The sequence below is a fragment of the Entelurus aequoreus genome, linkage group LG24, assembly GCF_033978785.1.
Source record: "Entelurus aequoreus isolate RoL-2023_Sb linkage group LG24, RoL_Eaeq_v1.1, whole genome shotgun sequence".
Taxonomy (NCBI): Eukaryota; Metazoa; Chordata; class Actinopteri; order Syngnathiformes; family Syngnathidae; genus Entelurus; species Entelurus aequoreus.
Window position 1 is genome coordinate 16,753,815 of NC_084754.1, and position 20,282 is coordinate 16,774,096.

At 39.7% G+C, this 20,282-nt stretch overlaps 1 protein-coding gene across 12 annotated transcripts in view; it reads right to left on the reverse strand.

Moving 5' to 3' along the window:
• brsk2a (BR serine/threonine kinase 2a) overlaps nt 1–20,282 on the reverse strand; it is a 473,215-nt gene that overhangs the window by 80,426 nt on the left and 372,507 nt on the right. For all 12 annotated transcript variants that reach the window (XM_062035565.1, XM_062035564.1, XM_062035556.1 and 9 more), the window contains 3 exons: nt 19,025–19,058; nt 13,210–13,278; nt 10,954–11,100 (listed from right to left, as the gene is read on the reverse strand). In XM_062035565.1, coding sequence (XP_061891549.1) covers nt 10,954–11,100; nt 13,210–13,278; nt 19,025–19,058 — 250 coding nt within the window. The remainder of the gene's footprint in view (nt 1–10,953; nt 11,101–13,209; nt 13,279–19,024; nt 19,059–20,282) is intronic.

Consider the following 20,282-nt stretch of genomic DNA (forward strand, 5'->3'; position numbering starts at 1 on the left):
TATCGATCAGCGTAGCACTGTGCGACGTAATTCTAGTTGGTCTGGTGATTAGGGGAAATAAACCCATGCTATTACAACCCTTATTGAACCAGATAAGAAACCCATTGAGATCAAGATCTCTTTAACAAGGCTGACTTGGCCAAGAGGTCAACAGCACATGTCACAGAGCAGTTTCAGAAAAGTAATATGTTAAGACATACATTTAAAACAATAAAGATGTACACCTTTTAAAAACACAGGCACTGTGCAAACGTGTCTCGCTGTCTGTCCCTCAGGATTAAAACGGAAGGCTCCAAATGGAAGTAGTTCAGAGAGTTTCAGTTTCATCTGCAATGCATTCCATGCCAGAGGGGCAGGAATGCCAAAAGCTCTTTTGCCAAATTCAGTTCGTACATGAGGAACAGTTAAAGCATAAGAGCTGTTTTTTCTTTGTAACAAAGTACACAGGTATGGAGGCATTAAACCTAAAAGAGCCTTATACATAATAGTCTGCCAATATGTGTATCTGCATGCACTCAATGAAGATAAGTCTGATTTCATATACAGTTGACAATGGTGGGTGATACTATGACAGCCAGTAACAAATCGTAGAGCTGAATGAAAAACAGTGTTCAAGGACTGGAGGCATTTAAATGAAGCACTAAAATAAAGCACATCTCCATAACCAATTACGGTCAAGATAGTCACTGTCACCAATTTGTTTCTGAGAGAAGCAGTTTTTATTTCTAAAATAGAAACCAAGCTTTACCCTAAGCTTAGAGACCAAGTTGTTAATATGGGCTTTAAATGAAAGCTCCTGATCACAAGTAAAACCCAAGTACTAGTAATTTAAGACCTGCTCTATAGGGTTTCCATTTGATGTTACAATATTTGGAATATTTTCCAGTAGCACCCTTGAATGAGATCTGTATTTAAAACCGATTTAAGATCAAATAAGCGAGCCTGGATGACATCAGAAGCAGCTTGTAAAAACTCAAAAGCCTAAGTAATGGAGGTTGAACAGCAATAAATAATGGTGTCGTTTGCATAAAAACTGTACATTGCATTTGACAAATTATTGCAGATTATTTATGTAGATAGAAAATAAAATGGCCCCCAGCACTGAACCTCGTGGAACTCCTTTGGTAATGTCCAGTAATGAAGACGTGCCAGCCACCTGTACACATTGTGTTGTGTTGGAAAGATAGTCTGTGAACCAAGCAGCTGCATTTTTAGATAACCCAATGTGATGAAGGGCTTGAATTAACAGACTGTGGTCTACTGTGTCAAATGTTGTATTTATAAAGTCTTCAGTTGATTTGTGATTTCCTGAATTAAGCAGATCTATATTGTAGTCCCCACAGATGAACATATTTTGGTGTGTCTTTTGAGAGACGTTTCCTCCATCCAGTTTGTAAACGGTTCAAGAATACGCCCAGGTGTTCTATATAAAGTATTTATTATTAAATGTTTCTGTTTTCTTTATTAATGTCAATTGTTATACACTCCAAGACATCATCAATAACCACTGTCATGTTATCCATAATTTTGAATTTATACCAAAACTAAGGAAACAATGGACAAAAGGATTATGGCAGGCATGTTACTATTCTACAAGCCTTACACATTTATTTGGCTGCTATATCCTCCTGAGAATCAGTGTCTCTTGCAGTGGACATTTAACTTTTGGTGTATTTATTTCAATCCAATCCAATCCACTATATTTATATAGCACATTTACACAACAAGAATGTTTCCAAAGTGCTGCACAGCCATGTTAAAAACAATATTACAAACAATATTACAAACAATATTATGCTACACCAATGACTGAATAAAAACAAAGAATAAATGAATAGAAAACCAATACAGAGACAATATAAAAAATAAATATGATTAAAAACGATTTTAAAGGGTAAAACCAATTAAAACAGTAAAATAGACATCAAAATTGATTAAAAAAAAACACACAGGACAACAGAGGATGGAAGACAACACAACTCCCGTAGTGTTAAAAGCCAAAGAATAAAAGTGGGTCCTATTTAAAGAACATTTCCTCTTATGTGACCCATTACAAGAGGTTATTACAGTAGATTATTCTGGTGCTAGGTGCTGTTAAAGGAGTGTGCACATCTGTTATTAGAACACTACCGTGTGCATTAAAAGAAAACAACCCTATAACATCAGTCACACTATTTATCAATGTGATTACAATTGATACTCACAGGAAGAGTCAACGAGTACCGTATTTTCCGGACCATAGGGCGTACGGGATTTTAAGGCACACAGCTGATGAATGGTCTATTTTCGATCTTTTTTCATATACAAGGCGCACTGGATTATAGGGCGCATTAAAGGAGTCATATTTTTTTTATAAATTGAAAACACTTCCTTGTGGTCTACATAACATGTAATGGTGGTTCTTTGGTTAAAATGTTGCGAAGATTATGTCCCAGAACAAGAAGATAGAGAAAAAGAAGAAGCTTATCGACTATGGTGTCGGCACAGACTACAAAGGCGAACGCACAATTTTTCGGGATTCATGTAGATCCCAAATACAGGTACCAGAAGGTAAGAAAAATCACTTTTGCATAATATTGCGAAACAAAACGCCAGATAATATGTCTTACCTTATACACACACCATTATAATAATTGTATGTGGAAGCACAGTACAATCCTTCAAGCGGTGCAGCTTCATAGCTTACCAAAGTCGTACTAAAACATTTTGATAGATTTTTGAACGCCGTGTGTAATGTTCTATATTTTCAATAGAACATATAAAATGTTGGCGTTATTTATTTGAGTCATATTGCCATCATAGTGCAGTCTACACGTACCTATTATGTTTGACTGCCATCTACTGGTCACACTTATCATTACACCATGTGCCAAAAAAAATTGCTTCGAGATCGGTAAGAATTATTCCGTACATTAGGCGCACCGGGTTATAAGGCGCACTGTCGAGTTTTAAAGAAAAACATTTTTTTTACGCTCGCCTTATTGTCCGGAAAATACGGTAGTTAGAACCTATCCCAACTGAAATTGAGCAAGAGGTGGGGTACACACTGAACAGTCAGACAGGGTGACTGAGAAAGGGCTATTTACCAAAATTAAACCAAGGAAAGCTCAGTGGAAGGCAACTATGTGAACCACTACACAACTAAAAAGATGACCTTGCATGAATGAAGTCCCTATTATTAGACAGTGAATTGATCATCTGGCCAAGACCTTGTGGCTTGTGAAAGGTTTCTGCAAGATTTTGGGCATTTGGAGGATTTGTTTGTCCACCTGATCCAGAAGAACATTATCATAGATTCCAGAAGAGTTTGATAGTGTTGAGGTCAAGGCTCTTAATTCTTCCACAGCAATCTCTACAAATAATGTGTCTAGGGACCCTTTTTAGTGCACTGGGGCACGTTCATGATAAGCAGAAAACAAACAACTCCCACCAAGTTGCCCAAAAGGTCTTTTTAAATTGATAGGTTGTCATCCCTACTGCTCCTGGATTGTGGACCAACAACAAAACAGCCATAACACTTCATCTCGTTGGGCTAGTTGACTTTCTGCGAGGTCACAACACATCCCCGGAGCTGTTTGGACCTGTGCTGCACGAGAGAGACAGGGCGGGAGGGGGACAGGTAGCATATTCTCTCACAGCAGCTTGGCTTGTGTGCTGCACTTTGTAGAGGACAGCGCTGGAGGCTGGCTGACATAACCAAAGGGACCTTAAGGTGACCTGTCCTTGTCAAGTGGAGGGAATAGAAAATGAAGCGTAGTGTGTCCAGGCAGCATACAAAAGTAGAGTCTTTTTTGTTTGGGTTTTCCTTCACAACTGCACAGTCCTGATCTAAGCTCCTCTCCTGCAAATGAGCATCTGTGGATATGTTTACAACACCCCCCCGATTTTCCCAGGAGATTTATGGATCTCAGTGTCCCTCATAGATTACTCCCAGGGAAAAAATAATCCTATTTACACTCTAATTACTAAATAAAGGGCGTGCCCTAATTGCACTGCAGTAATTGTCCTTTATAGCATTTACATACAACGTGCCAGTCCAGCCACATGTTGCATGTTGTTATTACTTGCACACACAGGAGACAGCAAAGCATACTTACTCATCAGCCACACAGCTTACACTGACGGTGGCCGTATCAAACAACTTTAACATTGTTACGTTACAAATATGCGCCACACTGTGAACCCACACCAAAAAAGAATGAAAAACACATTTCTGGAGAACATCCCACCGTAACACAACATAAACACAACACAACCATTACCCAGAATCCCATGCAGCCCTAACTCTTCCGGTCTACATTATACACCCCCGCTACCACCAAATCCCCCCACACATCAACCCCCCCCCCTTCTCCGTGCGTTGGTTGAGCGGAAGAGTTAGGGCTGCATGGAATTCTGGGTATTGGTACCGTCAGTGTAAGATGTGTGGCTGCTGAGTTAGTACGCCTTGCTGTGACTCACGTGAGCAAGCTGAAATTGCATTCTACGTGTGGTCGAGCAGATACACTGTTAGGGCAGACTGTAGAGGGCGCCAAATGCAGTGTCATCACGCTCTGATATTCGGGAGTCTCCCGGGAAAAATGAGAGGGTTGGCAAGTATGACGCTATCAAGCGCAATTCATTCAAAACTCGCGGGCTGCACTAACATCACATTTCCACATTAAAGTGCGTGCCGGTGCGTGTGTCGGAGACCCCTAATTAACATAGCACAAAGCGTTTAAGCTTTGTATGCAGTGTTTTTCATTTTAAATTTTAAAATTTTTTTTGTGGCTCCCATTACTTTCTTTAATTTGTGAAACTTGCCAAAATGGCTCTTTGAGTGGTAAAGGTTGCCGACCCCTGGTTTACAAGCATATGCCATAATGCTAATAATGTAAATGCTTCTGCCTTTATACAGAAACTTTGGGAAGCTTCTGGATTTCTTCATGCATTTAAGTGCACAAACTGCACATAAACGTGGACGAAAGTAACAAAGTGGCATGTTAGTTTCCCCTGCAAGACAATTCTTACTGGTGTCAGCTTGGCTCTTTTTGTGTACAGTTTGCATGTCCTCCCTGTGCGGGGTCTGGTTATTCAGTCTTCCTCCTCCAAAACATCTATGTTGGGATCACCGAGGATTAGGGATGGGTACCAAATTTGGTACTTTTAAAGGCCTTGACCAAATTCCGTCGAATCTCGTAAAATCAAACGGTGCAAAATTTCGATACGTTTATTGGACATAACGTCGCATCCAGTTGCAGACTCGGCCGGCTCAAACACTCGGCAGGCAGACAAGCACTCAAGCAGCACTTTGAGTGGACTCAGTCGGACTACTTCTGGGTAATGTTAGTATTTTCCTTGCCAACCAAGAAAGTATGCTCGATAGAAAGAAAACTCAAATGTACAGGAAGGATCCACTTTTCAAAATGCACAAGCTCGATGCAAATTTACATTGGATTTCTCATTGTAATGTTACTGATTAGCATTAGCGATTTAAATGGTGATTTCAACACCTCTAAATATGGCAAGGAAGAGTATGACAAAGATGCATGTTACAATCAAAAGCTGATGTGTAGTAGTAAGTACCTGTACAATACTTAACAGTACAAACACTTTGTAGGCCCCAACAAGTCCCTAGCTTCATGAAAAAGACTACACCAAAACTAGATAGATAGATAGATAGATAGTACTTTATTGATTCCTTCAGGACAGTTCCCTCAGGAAAATTAAAATTCCAGCAGCAGTGTACAGAATTGAGATATCATTTAAAAAGTAAATAATAAATAATAGGGGTTTATGTTATTGTTTTGCATCCCCTGACTATGCGGCACACCGTAGTCTAAACTCTGTCATCTGATGTCTTGGAATTGTAACTGCATGCAAACTTACTTTATAATACAGTACTTGCAAATGAGACTTAGAAGTGTATGGAATCAATATAATTGGACAGCACAGTTAATCATTATTAGGTTGTTGTTAAATAACAAAGATTTATTTATAAAACAATATTGTAAAACATTTATTAACACATGAACACACATAGGAGTATTGACAAGTAGCTGACAATGTGTATATATATATATATATATTAGAGATGCGCGGTTTGCGGACACAACCGCGGACTCCGCGGATAATCCGCGGGTTGGGCGGATGCATGACGAAAAAATTTGATTTTAAATAGATTCGGGTGGGTGGCGGTTGAACCACTTCAGAAAAAAAAAATACATACCGTATTTTTCGGACTATAAGTCGCAGTTCTTTTCGTAGTTTGGCCATGGGTGCGACGTATACTCCGGAGCGACTTATGTGTGAAATTATTAACACATTATTGTAAAATATCAAATAATATTATTTATCTCATTCGCGTCAGCGACGAAGCAAATGGTAGCCATCGTCACACACACGCCAACCAATAAGAATTCGGCGGGGGCGGGTCATGGCAGAGATGCATTGTGGGTTTTGGAATGCTAACTGCTATATGCTATACGCTACTGCCGGAGCTATTAAAATGGACCACATCAACGTTGGCGGTAACTTATAAAAACCGAGAAGGACTGAACTAAAATGGCACTGAAAAGGAAATCATATACTGCAGATTACAAGCTGGACGTAGTGAAATATGCAGCAGAAAACGGCGATTGAGCAGCAGAAAGAAAGGACGCTGGGGGGGGGGGGGGTGTAGAAATTTGGCGTGACAGCTGCAGCAGTGCCTGATGAATAATTGCCTGTTTCAAAGAGTGCTGCTCGTTTTTCGTATGTGGGTAACAACATTTAACTGTGTATTTTTTGGCACGCATTGAATGTTTCTGCTGCATTGGATCAGTCTCCTTTCTGCCTTGCATCGTCTATATTAGATATATAACAACGGGTAGGTGGCGGGCGGTTGTGGTTTTGATAAAATGTTAGTTCGGGTGGATGGCGGGTGGATGACGACTTTTGTGATGCGGTTGCGGATGAAATAATTGCCTATCCGTGCATCTCTAATATATATATATATATATATATATACACTATCGTTCAAAAGTTTGGGGTCACATTGAAATGTCCTTATTTTTGAAGGAAATGCACTGTACTTTTCAATGAAGATAACTTTAAACTAATCTTAACTTTAAAGAAATACACTCTATACATTGCTAATGTGGTAAATGACTATTCTAGCTGCAAATGTCTGGTTTTTGGTGCAATATCTACATAGGTGTATAGAGGCCCATTTCCAGCAACTATCACTCCAGTGTTCTAATGGTACAATGTGTTTGTTCATTGGCTCAGAAGGCTAATTGAGGATTAGAAAACCCTTGTGCAATCATGTTCACACATCTGAAAACAGTTTAGCTCGTTACAGAAGCTACAAAACTGACCTTCCTTTGAGCAGATTGAGTTTCTGGAGCATCACATTTGTGGGGTCAATTAAACGCTCAAAATGGCCAGAAAAAGATAACTTTCATCTGAAACTCGACAGTCTATTCTTGTTCTTAGAAATGAAGGCTATTCCACAAAATTGTTTGGGTGACCCCAAACTTTTGAACGGTAGTGTGTGTGTATATATATATATATATATATATATATATATATATATATATATATATATATATATATATATATATATATATATATATATACATACATACGTGTATATATATATATATATTCTGATAAGAGATAAGCAAAAAAAGGAGTAAATACTGTTGCATAAGGTTGTTGTCTAAACAATGCAATATTGAAATTATATGGGCATAACTTAAGATCGTCCCATTAGAGTGTTATAATTTTTATGCATATTTTGTCATATTTACATACTAAGATTGCTTACAGTTTACTATGGAAAACAATTACAGTTGCTACATTATGCCCTCATGCATTATAAACTGGTGCCAGTAAAATGTGGATCACATTTGTGGATACAGTGGAAGTCCTTACAGTCTTATTTAGAACTCTTTTTGGACACATTAAACACATCATCCGCAGCATATAAAACTTTATGATCCATACTAAGTGCATTGACATTCACAGTGCCCCAATGTGGGAAGTCATAATAATCTGTGGAAATTTCGGCGTCGCTCAACACAAGTGGTTGATGACTGCATTTGTAGGACAGTGTCCAACCAGAGGACATTGTTATGCGCTCTTTATAGTATCTATCTTATTTTTAAGAACAAATCCTTTTAATGCTGTTTTTGGAGCAATGTCTTTAATTCATGTCTGTCTAGTGTGTTTAAAATAACCTATGAGGAAGTTAGTTATGACTGAGTCCTATGACTTCCGCCCAAGCAACAGGTGAAATGACCTGATATGACATGACTGGGAGAAATGAATATAAGCCATTCTTAATATTTACATTGTGGCATCTGCAAGGTAGTTAAAATTGTATTTCAGTTATTGAGTTTAATCAGGAAGCATACATTTATAGTTGTTTTTGCTGCCATTGGATAAGACATTGAAATGCAGTGGACACATTAAAGGATTAAACCGGCAGTAGGACAACTCGTCATTTCCTGTTGTCATTGGGAGCCACTGTATAAAATTCAGGTAGTGACTAATATTGTTGTTTTTATAGTATGTAGAAATTATGATGACGATCTGATCTTGTGAAACCGAATTAACATTTACAGTTATATGGCAAATCGCTACACTGATCTTCGAAGTTTGTCTCCAATGTCCCACCCACATTCTATGGCATAGGCTGAGATGCTTCGTAATTTTTCATTGCCAATTTGTCTTGTTTCAGTGATTTTGATTTGGGCTCATTTGGTCAAAGTATCCCAGAGGAGTTGGCTCCTGATTTTGGCCAAACATGGCATAAACATCTCAAGATAGACGCCGCCTTGAACGCTAAATCGTACGTCAACGTTGGCGAAGCATATTTCATGTGCTGCATGGATTTCTACCACTCCGGTTTACAGTCCAGACTACCATATTTTTCAAACCATAGGGTGCACTGGATTATAAGGCGCACTGCCGATGAACGGGTCTATTTGGGTCTATTTTCATACAAAATGTGCACCGGATTATAAGGCGCATTAAACTTTATTGTGGTCTACATAACATGTTCTTTGGTCAAAATGTTGCATGGATTATGTTTTACAGACCATCAAGCTTTCTGACCATCTTTTCAGGATGTGCCGTTTTGTGGGCGGTCTTATTTATGTGGCTGCACTTCGACAGCGTCTTCTCCCCGTCATCTCTGTTGTAGCGGTATTGTTTTGCACTTCCATAGCGAGTCTACTGACGGATTAAGTTTGAGTTATACGCTACTTTCTTTGTATCAGAAATGGCAATGGCGGAAGATGAATGCCCCACAAAAAGAGGATAGAGAAAAAAGAAGCAGCGTATTGACTTCGACTCGGACTACAATGGTGGACGTGCACACACTTTCGGGACTTATGCAGATCCCAAATACACATCAACAGGTACCAATAGGTAAGAAATGTTGTTTTTTGTATAATATTGCGAAACAAAATACCAGGGGCCGTATTTATCAAGCTTCTTAGAATTACTCCTAAGAAGTCTGCTAAGAGTTGACTTATGAGTAAAGAAATTCTTCGCTGAAAGCTGCACTTAAAAGTTAGTTATCAAGCGTCTTAATCACACTTACAGCGAAGTGTAGGACTGAATCTTAAGTGTCACACTCAGAGCTGAATTACGACATTACTATGTGCCGTAAACGGAATTTCAGGTGACGTCATTTCTGTGTCCATAGAAATGACCAATCACGGAAGGGAATCCCTTGTCTAACAATAAAGAAATATCTTAGAAATATTTAAGTGGACAATGGGAGTGTATATTTTGACAATAAACTACAAAATAATACAAAACAAACAAACAATATTGGCAATGAATCAAAAATAAATGTTTCCTTTTCTTTCCTTTTTCTTTTCCAATTCAGATATCGAAGCATTCTGATGACCTTTAGTTCTGCTGTGAAAGCTCTGCTGCGTGATGTTGCTGATGAGATGACGCCCCTTATTAAATCTGTGACAAAAATAATACCCGCTCTGTCTAAACGATACCGTTTGATCAGCTGCTCGTCATCAAACAAAACCAGGACATCCTTCCGCTCCCTGAACGTTCGCGCACGTCTCTCTCGCCTCAGTGCCATCCCCCGCTGGCAACTCCTAGCCACTTATGACACCTCTGAAGGACTCTTAAATATCGTGGAGAGTAGGAGTGATTCTTAGACTTAAGAAAGTTGATAAATAGCTTTTATTCTTAAGTTTGAGAGTTGGACTAAATTTCGCAAATTCTCAGGACTTAAGTGTAAAATGGCACTCTAAGACGCTTGATAAATACGGCCCCAGATAATATATCTCCTACTACAGTAGGTGCCATTTAGGCGTCCTTATACACTCACAATAATAATACCCGTATGTTGAAGCAAGCACAGTATGTCTAACTATGGTAGCCGTAATGCTCCACGTTCCATCATGCGGTGTGGCTTGGCATCTTACCAAAGTCGTACACAAATATTTTTAAAGATTTTTGAGCGCTGTGTGTAATGTTCTATACTCTCAATGACACGGGTACCTGCTAACGTCATTGATTGAACAGGCTTCAACCTGCAGTGCACACATATCTGTTATATGTGACTGCCACCTACTCGTGACACTTATCATTACACCATGTACCAAATACAATTGCTTTAAGGTCGGTAAGCACAACCAGAAATAAATTAGGCGCACATCGTTATAAGGCGCACTGTCGATTTTAAATTGAGGGGACGCTACTGAATGCATTTTGCCTTTGGTATGTCTAACAATTTGCAAACATTAGTGAGATTTTATACATTATTAGGGCACCAAAAATGCAAGGAAGCATACATAACGCATACCTAATTAGCTAAATAAACAGATGTTCCCTGCTATGTTGTCTATACATGATTGGTGCCCCACCATTCTTTTTAGCAAAAACGACACAGGATCCAACATTAACAGCAGCCCCCGAGCAAAGTTACTGAAGAAGAATTTTCCCGTCACTCACCGTTAGTCTTTTGGAGGCATCCACTTCTATCATGCCCCGCAGTAAGTTCTGACAGTCTGGAGGGATGAAGTGGGGCATGTGAAACACTCCTAACTTGACTTTCTCTAGCAGATTCCTCAGGTTGTCGTCATCAAAAGGCAGAGCACCCTGAAGGGAGACGGCAAAGAGGGAAATTAGAGCCGAACTATCAGTTCTCCATTAAAGGCATCTTGAGAGGGGGATATCAGAAAAAAGTAATATTTATGAATAACAAGGTAGACTGAGGGAAACAAAACATAATTTCCTGTGCAATTTCACCAACACTTCACTCACTTCTTCAATTCTCAAATTACAGCAATCTCCCTTCAGCAGTCGCAGTAATGTGAAAACAAGGGCATTTCTTGTAATTACCCCACTTTGGCATTTACGATGTTCATTTAGCATTATGGTTCATCAGAGCGAGCTGACACCTCACAGATGTGGTTGCGTGATGAATGACAACCTCCACCGGGTATGTGGATGGGGGGGATGGGCGAAAGAGTGAGTGCTTTGGTAAGCGATGATCTGAGCTGCGCTTAACGACCGTCTAGTAATGTCTTTCTTGTAGCCAGAAAGGTTGAAAGTAAGCCTTGGCAATGTTACATTTTATAAGCTTAATGTAGCGCATGGGTCAAATGTAGGGTTGTACGGTAGTATAGTACCGCGATATTAATTAATCATATTCGGTACTATACCGCCTCAGAAAAGTACCGGTCCACCCCCCCGCACCCCCATCGTCGTCACGTCATGACATGGCTGCTTTACGAGCAGACGAGCATGTTCGGTAGAGCACAATCACAGAGTACTTACAAGCAGACACAGTGTGTAGACAGAAAAGGGCGAACAGACGCATTTTGGCTTAAAAACTAACGATAAAGGTAAAGTTATAACGCTGAAACGCCCTCAGGAAGAGGTGCTTTAAGACATGGCTAGCTAGCTAGCGGCTAAAGTCCAGCCCCAGTCTGAGTGTTTTAGCTACTTCTAAATCACTAATCCTGGTCTCCATGGTGACAAATAAAGTAAGTTTCTTACAAGTATTATCCCTGCAGGACGAGGAATAGCTAAACATGCTTCACTACACACCGTAGCTCACCGGCATCACAATGTAAACAAACACCATTGGTGGATCTACACTTAACATCCACTCTACTGATACCAAGTACAGGAGTGTATCTAGTCGATACTACTATGATTACGTCGATATTTTTTGGCATCACAACATCTTTCGTTTTTTTTTAAATTTATAATATATTTATAAACTCTGGAAATATGTCCCTGGACACATGAGGACTTTGAATATGACCAATGTATGATCCTGTTATTACTTGAAATCAGATTGATACCCAAATTTGTGGTATCATTCAAAACTAATGTAAAGCATCCTAACAAGAGAAGAATACATGATTATTACATTTTAACAAAAGTGTAGATAGAACATGTTAAAAGAGAAAGTAAGCAGATATTAACAGTAAATGAACAAGTAGATTAATAATTATATTTCTACCACTTGTCCTTAACAATTTTGACAAAATAATAGAATGATAAATGATACAATATGTTACTGCATACGTCAGCAGACTAAATTAGGAGCCTTTGTTTGTTTGCTTGCTTATTAATAAAAGACAAGTTGTCTTGTATGTTCACTATTTTATTTAAGGACAAACTTGCAATAAAAAACATATGTTTAATGTACCCTAAGATTTTTTGTTAAAATAAAGCCAATAATGCAATTTTTTGTGGTCCCCTTTATTTAGAAAACTACCGAAAAGTATCTAAATAATTTTGGTACCGGTACCAAAATATTGGTATCGGGACAACACTAGTGGAATGTAAGAAAAGATAGCCTAAAAATAAAGACACAAACACAAGGACTGTGGCTGAAGTCAGTCCGTCAGCAATGGTATTTTGAGCTGCCTCCTTCCAGTTTGACTAAATACATTATTCATGAAGCAAGGGTGTACTACAGTACAGCTGTTGATGAAACAAAACAGCAGGACTGCGTGTCAGGAAACCACAGACATAATGAAGCTGGACAAAAAGACACCATTATGGATCCTGTTATGTAGCTTGAGGGTGTAGAAGAAATATGCATTAAACTCCCTCACCTATGAGTTTGCGTTTAGGGCTCACATTTATTCCACTACACTGAGGTCAACCTCAATAAAGTGTTTGATCACACGCACCCTACAACTGTAAATTGTCCTAAACTCCAGCCAGCGAAGAACATAACATACTCACCACCAATAGGGCGAAAAGAATGACCCCACAGCTCCAGACGTCCGCTTTCCTCCCATCGTATTTCTCCCCCTGAGGATCAGAGTGTTAATGTTAGGATTAGTAAAGACAAGACTGAGGCCTGGAGAGAAGGCTAGTAAAAGAGCATATGATGTATGGCAAAAGAGGAAAAACAATATCAAAGGGGACAGTTTAGTCACATTTGTAGCTCTGTGTTTTTATTCTGGGACTTCACTTTAATAGCTCTGCATGATCCACGGCTCCTGAAAGCCCACTTTATTTTGAACATCCAAGCTGCCTGCAGCAGGCCAATATTATGAGCTGAAATGACAGACGCTTGTTGTTGAAAACCATCTAAAGCAAGGTTTTATTTCCGCTTAAGATGCACACTATAAATGTGGTTCTTCGCCAGAAACGAATCAAAAACAAGACAACAGACATTAATTTATTAGAAACTTAAAGGCCTACTGAAACCCACTACTACCGACCACGCAGTCTGATAGTTTATATATCAATGATGAAATCTTAACATTGCAACACATGCCAATACGGCCGGGTTAGATTAGTAAAGTGCAATTTAAAATTTCCCGCGAAATATCCTGCTGAAAACGTCTCGGTATGACGACGTTTACGCGTGACGTCACGGATTGTAGCGGACATTTTGGGACAGCATTGTGGCCAGCTATTAAGTCGTCTGTTTTCATCGCAAAATTCCACAGTATTCTGGACATCTGTGTTGGTGAATCTTTTGCAATTTGTTTAATGAACAATGGAGATAGCAAAGAAGAAAGCTGTAGGTGGGAAGCGGTGTATTAGCGGCCGGCTGCAGCAACACAAACACGTAGCGGCTACGTTGTAGCCGGTGTTTCATTGTTTACATTCCCGAACAATGACAGTCAAGCTTTACCATTGGCCTGTGAAGAACTGGGACAACAGAGACTCTTACCAGGAGGACTTTGAGTTGGATACGCGGTGTGGTAAGTACGCAGCTGCGGCTTCTAAACATTTGATCGCTTGCCCGTACGTGTGTGCCGCTATGTGCATGTCACGTACGTAACTTTGGGGAAATATATGTGCTGTATGAACTTTGCGGAGGTGAACGTTACTTTGGGCTGTGGGATTGAGTGTGTTGTGCGGGTGTTTGAGTTGTATTGGCGGGTTATATGGATGGGAGGGGGGAGGTGTTTGTTATGCGGGATTAATTTGTGGCATATTAAATATAAGCCTGGTTGTGTTGTGGCTAATAGAGTATATATATGTCTTGTGTTTGTTTACTGTTTTAGTCATTCCCAGCTGAATATCAGGTCCCACCCGCCTCTCACAGCATCTTCCCTATCTGAATCGCTTCCACTGCCCTCAAGTCCTTCACTCTCACTTTTCTCATCCACAAATCTTTCATCCTCGCTCAAATTAATGGGGAAATTGTCGCTTTCTCGGTCCGAATCGCTCTCGCTGCTTGTGGCCATGATTGTAAACAATGTGCAGATGTGAGGAGCTCCACAACCTGTGACATCACGCTACTTCCGGTACAGGCAAGGCTTTTTTATCAGCGACCAAAAGTTGCGAACTTTATTGTCGATGTTCTCTACTAAATCTTTTCAGCAAAAATATGGCAATATCGCAAAATGATCAAGTATGACACATAGAATGGACCTGCTATCCCCGTTTAAATAAGAAAATCTAATTTCAGTAGGCCTTTAATCACATATTCTGTGTCAACTTGAGAATCAAGGAATTGTGTAACCAAACTCTTTGAGAAAGGCATACCGCAGGCAGTAAATCCAATTTAGCGACTTTTCATATATTTTGTAAACAGCTACTAGCAACAGATTTGGCAACTTTTTCCGGTGTAATTGGCGACTTTTCTTGTGTCCTGGAGATTCAGGGGTGCAAGCACGCTGCAGTTAGTGTCCTCAACGAGCAAGGGCGGGTGCTGCCGTGATCCCCTGCCCCATTCCAAAGCACTTACAAGCGGTCAGTCTGCTGCATAAGCAGAGTAGAGACCCTTCCCACTCAAAGTCCAGACTGCGAATGAAATGAGCATGTGCAAAGCTGCCGCTGTTTTCGCCTACATTTTAAGAGCAAGCTATAAAGGTAAATATTTTATTTACTCTCACGTCACGCTAAAATAATTCACTGCAACGTCCCAATGCCATTGTTCATGTTAATGGGCCAGTCAATAGCAGAATGTCACAACCCTCTTGTCTTTTGATCAAATTTGATTCTCTATTATCATAATTGAAAAGCAGCACTAAGTAACTTTTCAACCTTCATAAAATATTTTCATAACGATTGGGATGATACATCGAATTCAAACTAGTTGAATGTCACCTCTGTCATGGCCTGAGGTGGTCTGTATCACTCACTCTCACTTTGCAACTTTGAGGAGGGTGGCAGGAACCCTGCCACACAAAAAAACTACAAATGTGCTAATTTGCTTTACGGTATACGTCACTCCCCCCTTTCCACATTTGTTGCAAAGACAAAAGTCGATGCGAACGGCTACGTACAATTACTGCGATCATGGCATAAGTTGCAAAACAACAAAAAAAACCTGAAAAGTTTTGTCTGAGGACTAGAAAAAAACAAAAAAACAAAACAAAAAGGGAGGCTACCCGGATAAAAAGACATTAAAGGATCAACATTGGCCCGGCTTTCACTCGTTGACATGACCCCCTCCACATTCCACCCCCCGGATTGTAAATAATTCAATGTATATACTCTGATGATTAACTTGTATGATGACTGTATTTGTATCATGAATTGATTAACGTGGACCCCGACTTAAACAAGTTGAAAAACGTATTCCGGTGTTACCATGTAGTGGTCAATTGTACGGAATGTGTACTGTACTGTGCAATTTACTAATAAAGGTTTCAATCAATCAATCAAAGCTCAAAGACGAGGAGGGATTTTAGACCAATGCTGACTTGGCTCTGTTCCTGCATTACTAGTAAGTACGTTTCGATGCTCAAATCAAAATGATCATGCTAATGTTAGCTATCAGAGATTTGCGTGGTAGCAATAAATAGCCCCCAGCTTGCTAGTTTGCAGTTCCACACTGACACGACCAGCCACGCAACAAACTCAAAAGTACTGTATAAAGAAAAAAAACAATGCGATGACTGCAAATCGCAAATATAAAGTTTTAGTAAAATATGTGAATTCCTACTCTAGAAAGATCAGTAATACTGAATAATTGTGGTATTATCGTGTCAGTTTGTATGTAAGTGACAGTGGTCTTCCTTCAGGCAAAACACTACCGCTTTGGTCCACTGGCGCCGCTAAAATCAACCTACTGAAATTACATTTTTTTATTTAAACGGGGATAGCGGATCCATTCTATGTGTCATACTTGATCATTTCGCGATATTGCCATATTTTTGCTGAAAGGATTTAGTACAGAACAACGACGATAAAGTTCGCAACTTTTGGTCTCTGCTAAAAAAAAGCCTTGCCCCTACCGGAAGTAGCGTGACGTAGTCAGTTGTTCGCCTCCTCATATTTTCCTATTGTTTTCAATGCAGCTAGAGCGATTCGGACCGAGAAAGCGACGATTACCCCATTAATTTGAGCGAGGATGAAAGATTTGTGGATGAGGAACATTAGAGTGACGGACTAGAATGCAGTGCAAGACATATCTTTTTTCGCTCTGACCGTAACTTAGGTACAAGCTGGCTCATTGAATTCCACACGCTCTCCTTTTTCTATTGTGGCTCACAGCTTTGTATTTTAAACCACTTCGGATACTATATCCTCTTGAAAATGAGAGTCGAGAACGCGAAATGGACATTCACAGTGACTTATCTCCACGACAATACATCGGCGAAGCTCTTTAGCTACGGAGCAAACGTGATAGCATCTGGCTCAAATGCAGATAGAAACAAAAGAAATAAATCCCTGACTGGAAGGATAGACAGAAGATCAACAATACTATTAAACCATGGACATGTAAATACACGGTTAATAATTCTCAGCCTGGTAAAGCTTAACAATGCTGTTGCTAACGACGCCATTGAAGCAAACTTAGCAACCGGACCTCACAGAGCTATGATAAAAACATTAGCGCTCCACCTACGCCAGCCAGCCCTCATCTGCTCATCAACACCCGTGCTCACCTGCGTTCCAGCGATCGACGGAAGGACGAAGGACTTCACCCGATCATCCCTGCGGTTGGCGGCTAGCGTCGGCTAGCGCGTCTGCTATCCAAGTAAGTCCTCCTGGTTGTGTTGCTACAGCCAGCCGCTAATACACCGATCCCACCTACAACTTTCTTCTTTGCAGTCTCCATTGTTCATTAAACAAGTTGCAAAAGATTCACCAACGCAGATGTCCAGAATACTGTGGAATTTTGAGATGAAAACAGAGCTATTTTGTATTGGATTCAATGGGGTACCGATACTTCTGTTTCACTGGCTACGTCACGCGCATACGTCATCATCCAAAGACGTTTTCAACCGGAAGTTTAGCGGGAAATTTAAAATTGCACTTTATAAGTCAACCCGGCTGTATTGGCATGTGTTGCAATGTTAAGATTTCATCATTGATATATAAACTATCAGACTGCGTGGTTGGTAGTAGTGGGTTTCAGTAGGCCTTTAAGTGCAGCTTTAAAGAAAACACGCTAATAAATCAACATTAGAGAGTTTAACTTACAGCTCTGATCTCAGCTCGCATTTTTTTTTAAACTCACTTTTTTTTCTCCCTTATTACTCTCTCCAAAAGCATCAATTACAATCAAATATGCAAATGAGGCATTGACGCCATCTAGCATCTTCTAGCGATGTATAGGACAGCCAATAGCTACTTTCCTTACTGAAGAGTTGGCAACACTGACAGTGGTGCTATCCAAAGTGCGGCCTGAGGGACATTTTTGGCCTTCGGCTCATCATTATTGTTTAAAAAATTAAAATGCATTACTAACCAACCTGCTCAGTGGCCTTGTGGTTAGAGTGTCCGCCCTGAGACTGGAAGGTCGTGAGTTCAAACCCTGGCCGAGTCATACCAAAGACTATAAAATTGGGTCCCATTGCCTCCCTGCTTGGCACTCAGCATCAAGGGTTGGAGTTAGGGTTGCTCACTGCTCCCCTCACCTCTCAGGGGGTGAACATGGAGATGGGTCAAATGGAGAAGATGATTTCACCACACTAGTGTGTGTTTGTGACTTTAATGAGCTATACTATCCCTGGTAGTGTAATAGTAGACACACACACTTTCACCTCTTATGGTAGAGGAAATAGGTTTGATTTCTGGTAATAGTTGCATCATGAAACACATCCGGCCTAAAACTGAGCTAAAAACAAGCATGCAAAGGACTTACTGTGGACACCCCTGACAAGGTAAAGCCAAAAATGGAAAAGTCGTCCCTTAGTTGATACCCGACATGACTGTGGTAAGCGAATTGCCGCGAAGAAGGATTATTATTGATAAATCAAAAATTGTTTTAGTTACAGCATAAAAACTGTTCCTACTGTACCTACATTGTAATAGATGTATCATCTATAATGTACAAAATGTGTCAAAGTGGACCCCCACATCCTTTAATATTTTTTTTTTCAGTCCTCGCCGGTTTCGGTTGGGCCCCCCCTTGCATAATCCCTGTGTTCACTGAGACTATTTGTACAGTACATACAGTCACATTTTGGGCACATGTATGACTATTTATTTATTGGGGTGTAACATGTTGCTTTTTTAGAACCATACACTTTAGGATAACAGGTGCTAATGATGATGCATAAAACATGTTCTGTAAGTTTACCACAGTAAGTAAGAGGTAGAAAATGGACACAAATGTCCAGTTAGAAGCTTGCTGACTCACCCTGATGACCTCTGGACAGGCATAATGTGGAGATCTGTTGGGATGACACAAACAATAAAATGTGTTACGTTACAAAATCAGATGGAAAAGAAAACTTTAAGACGTTTTCATTCCTTTTCCCCGACACCTGAGCCTTGTACAGCTGCACGGCTTCATGAAGCCATGACACATTCACACGGCCTACGCATAAAACTCTGGGGAAAGAACTATTTGCACAGGCCATAAGTGTCTTAAGTCAGGGGTGTCCAAACTTTTTCCACTGAGGGCCGTACACGGAAAAATTTAAGCACGCGGGGGCCATTTTGATATTTTTCATTTTCAAACCTTGACAAAATATATGGATTTTTTTTTTAAACCTTTAGGGCTCCCGGGGACTATAAAGGGTCTCAGTCATTAAACTGTTAAAAATAAGTCAAATTAGTGGCGAAGTTGGTAGAGTGGCCGTGCCAGCAATCGGAGGGTTGCTGGTTACTGGGGTTCAATCCCCACCTTCTACCATACTAGTCACGTCCGTTGTGTCCTTGGGCAAGACACTTCACCCTTGCTCCTGATGGCTGCTGGTTAGCGCCTTGCATGGCAGCTCCCGCCATCAGTGTGTGAATGTGTGTGTGAATGGGTGAATGTGGAAATAGTGTCAAAGCGCTTTGAGTACCTTGAAGGTAGAAAAGCGCTATACAAGTATAACCCATTTGTCATTATTTAACGCTTACAGTAAATTCTCTATATCAACTTGAGGTTGATATAAAGTAAAAAAAAAAAAAAGGTTTTCTGTCAAAGACAACTTTGTTTTTTATAGTAAAACTGAAATATGCAGTATTTTGTAATTAGAGCCTTAAAAGATCAATAATGCAGGACACCATTGATTTTAAGTCTTTAATATTTTTGAGTAATCACAGTGAAAAGTTAAATAAAATCCTACTAAATATATTTGGGATCCAAAAGGTCCCCCACTCATAAAGTGATACATTTTTATTATTATTTTTTTTACTTTTAACACTTAAATTACGAGATCAATTATTATTATTTTGTTTGTTTTATGCTCTTTTGTCAAATAAAACTTTGATGTTTTTATATGGCAACCACACAATATATGCAATATTTTTTCCACATAAAACATTTTAAAGTGATATTTTTTAAGGTGTGTGTGACAATCATTGGTACTTTAACTGAAGTAATAATTCATTATAACATAGATTTTTAAACCTTTTTTTTTTTTTTTAGCAATGGCAAAAAAAAGAAAAACAAACAAAGACAAAAG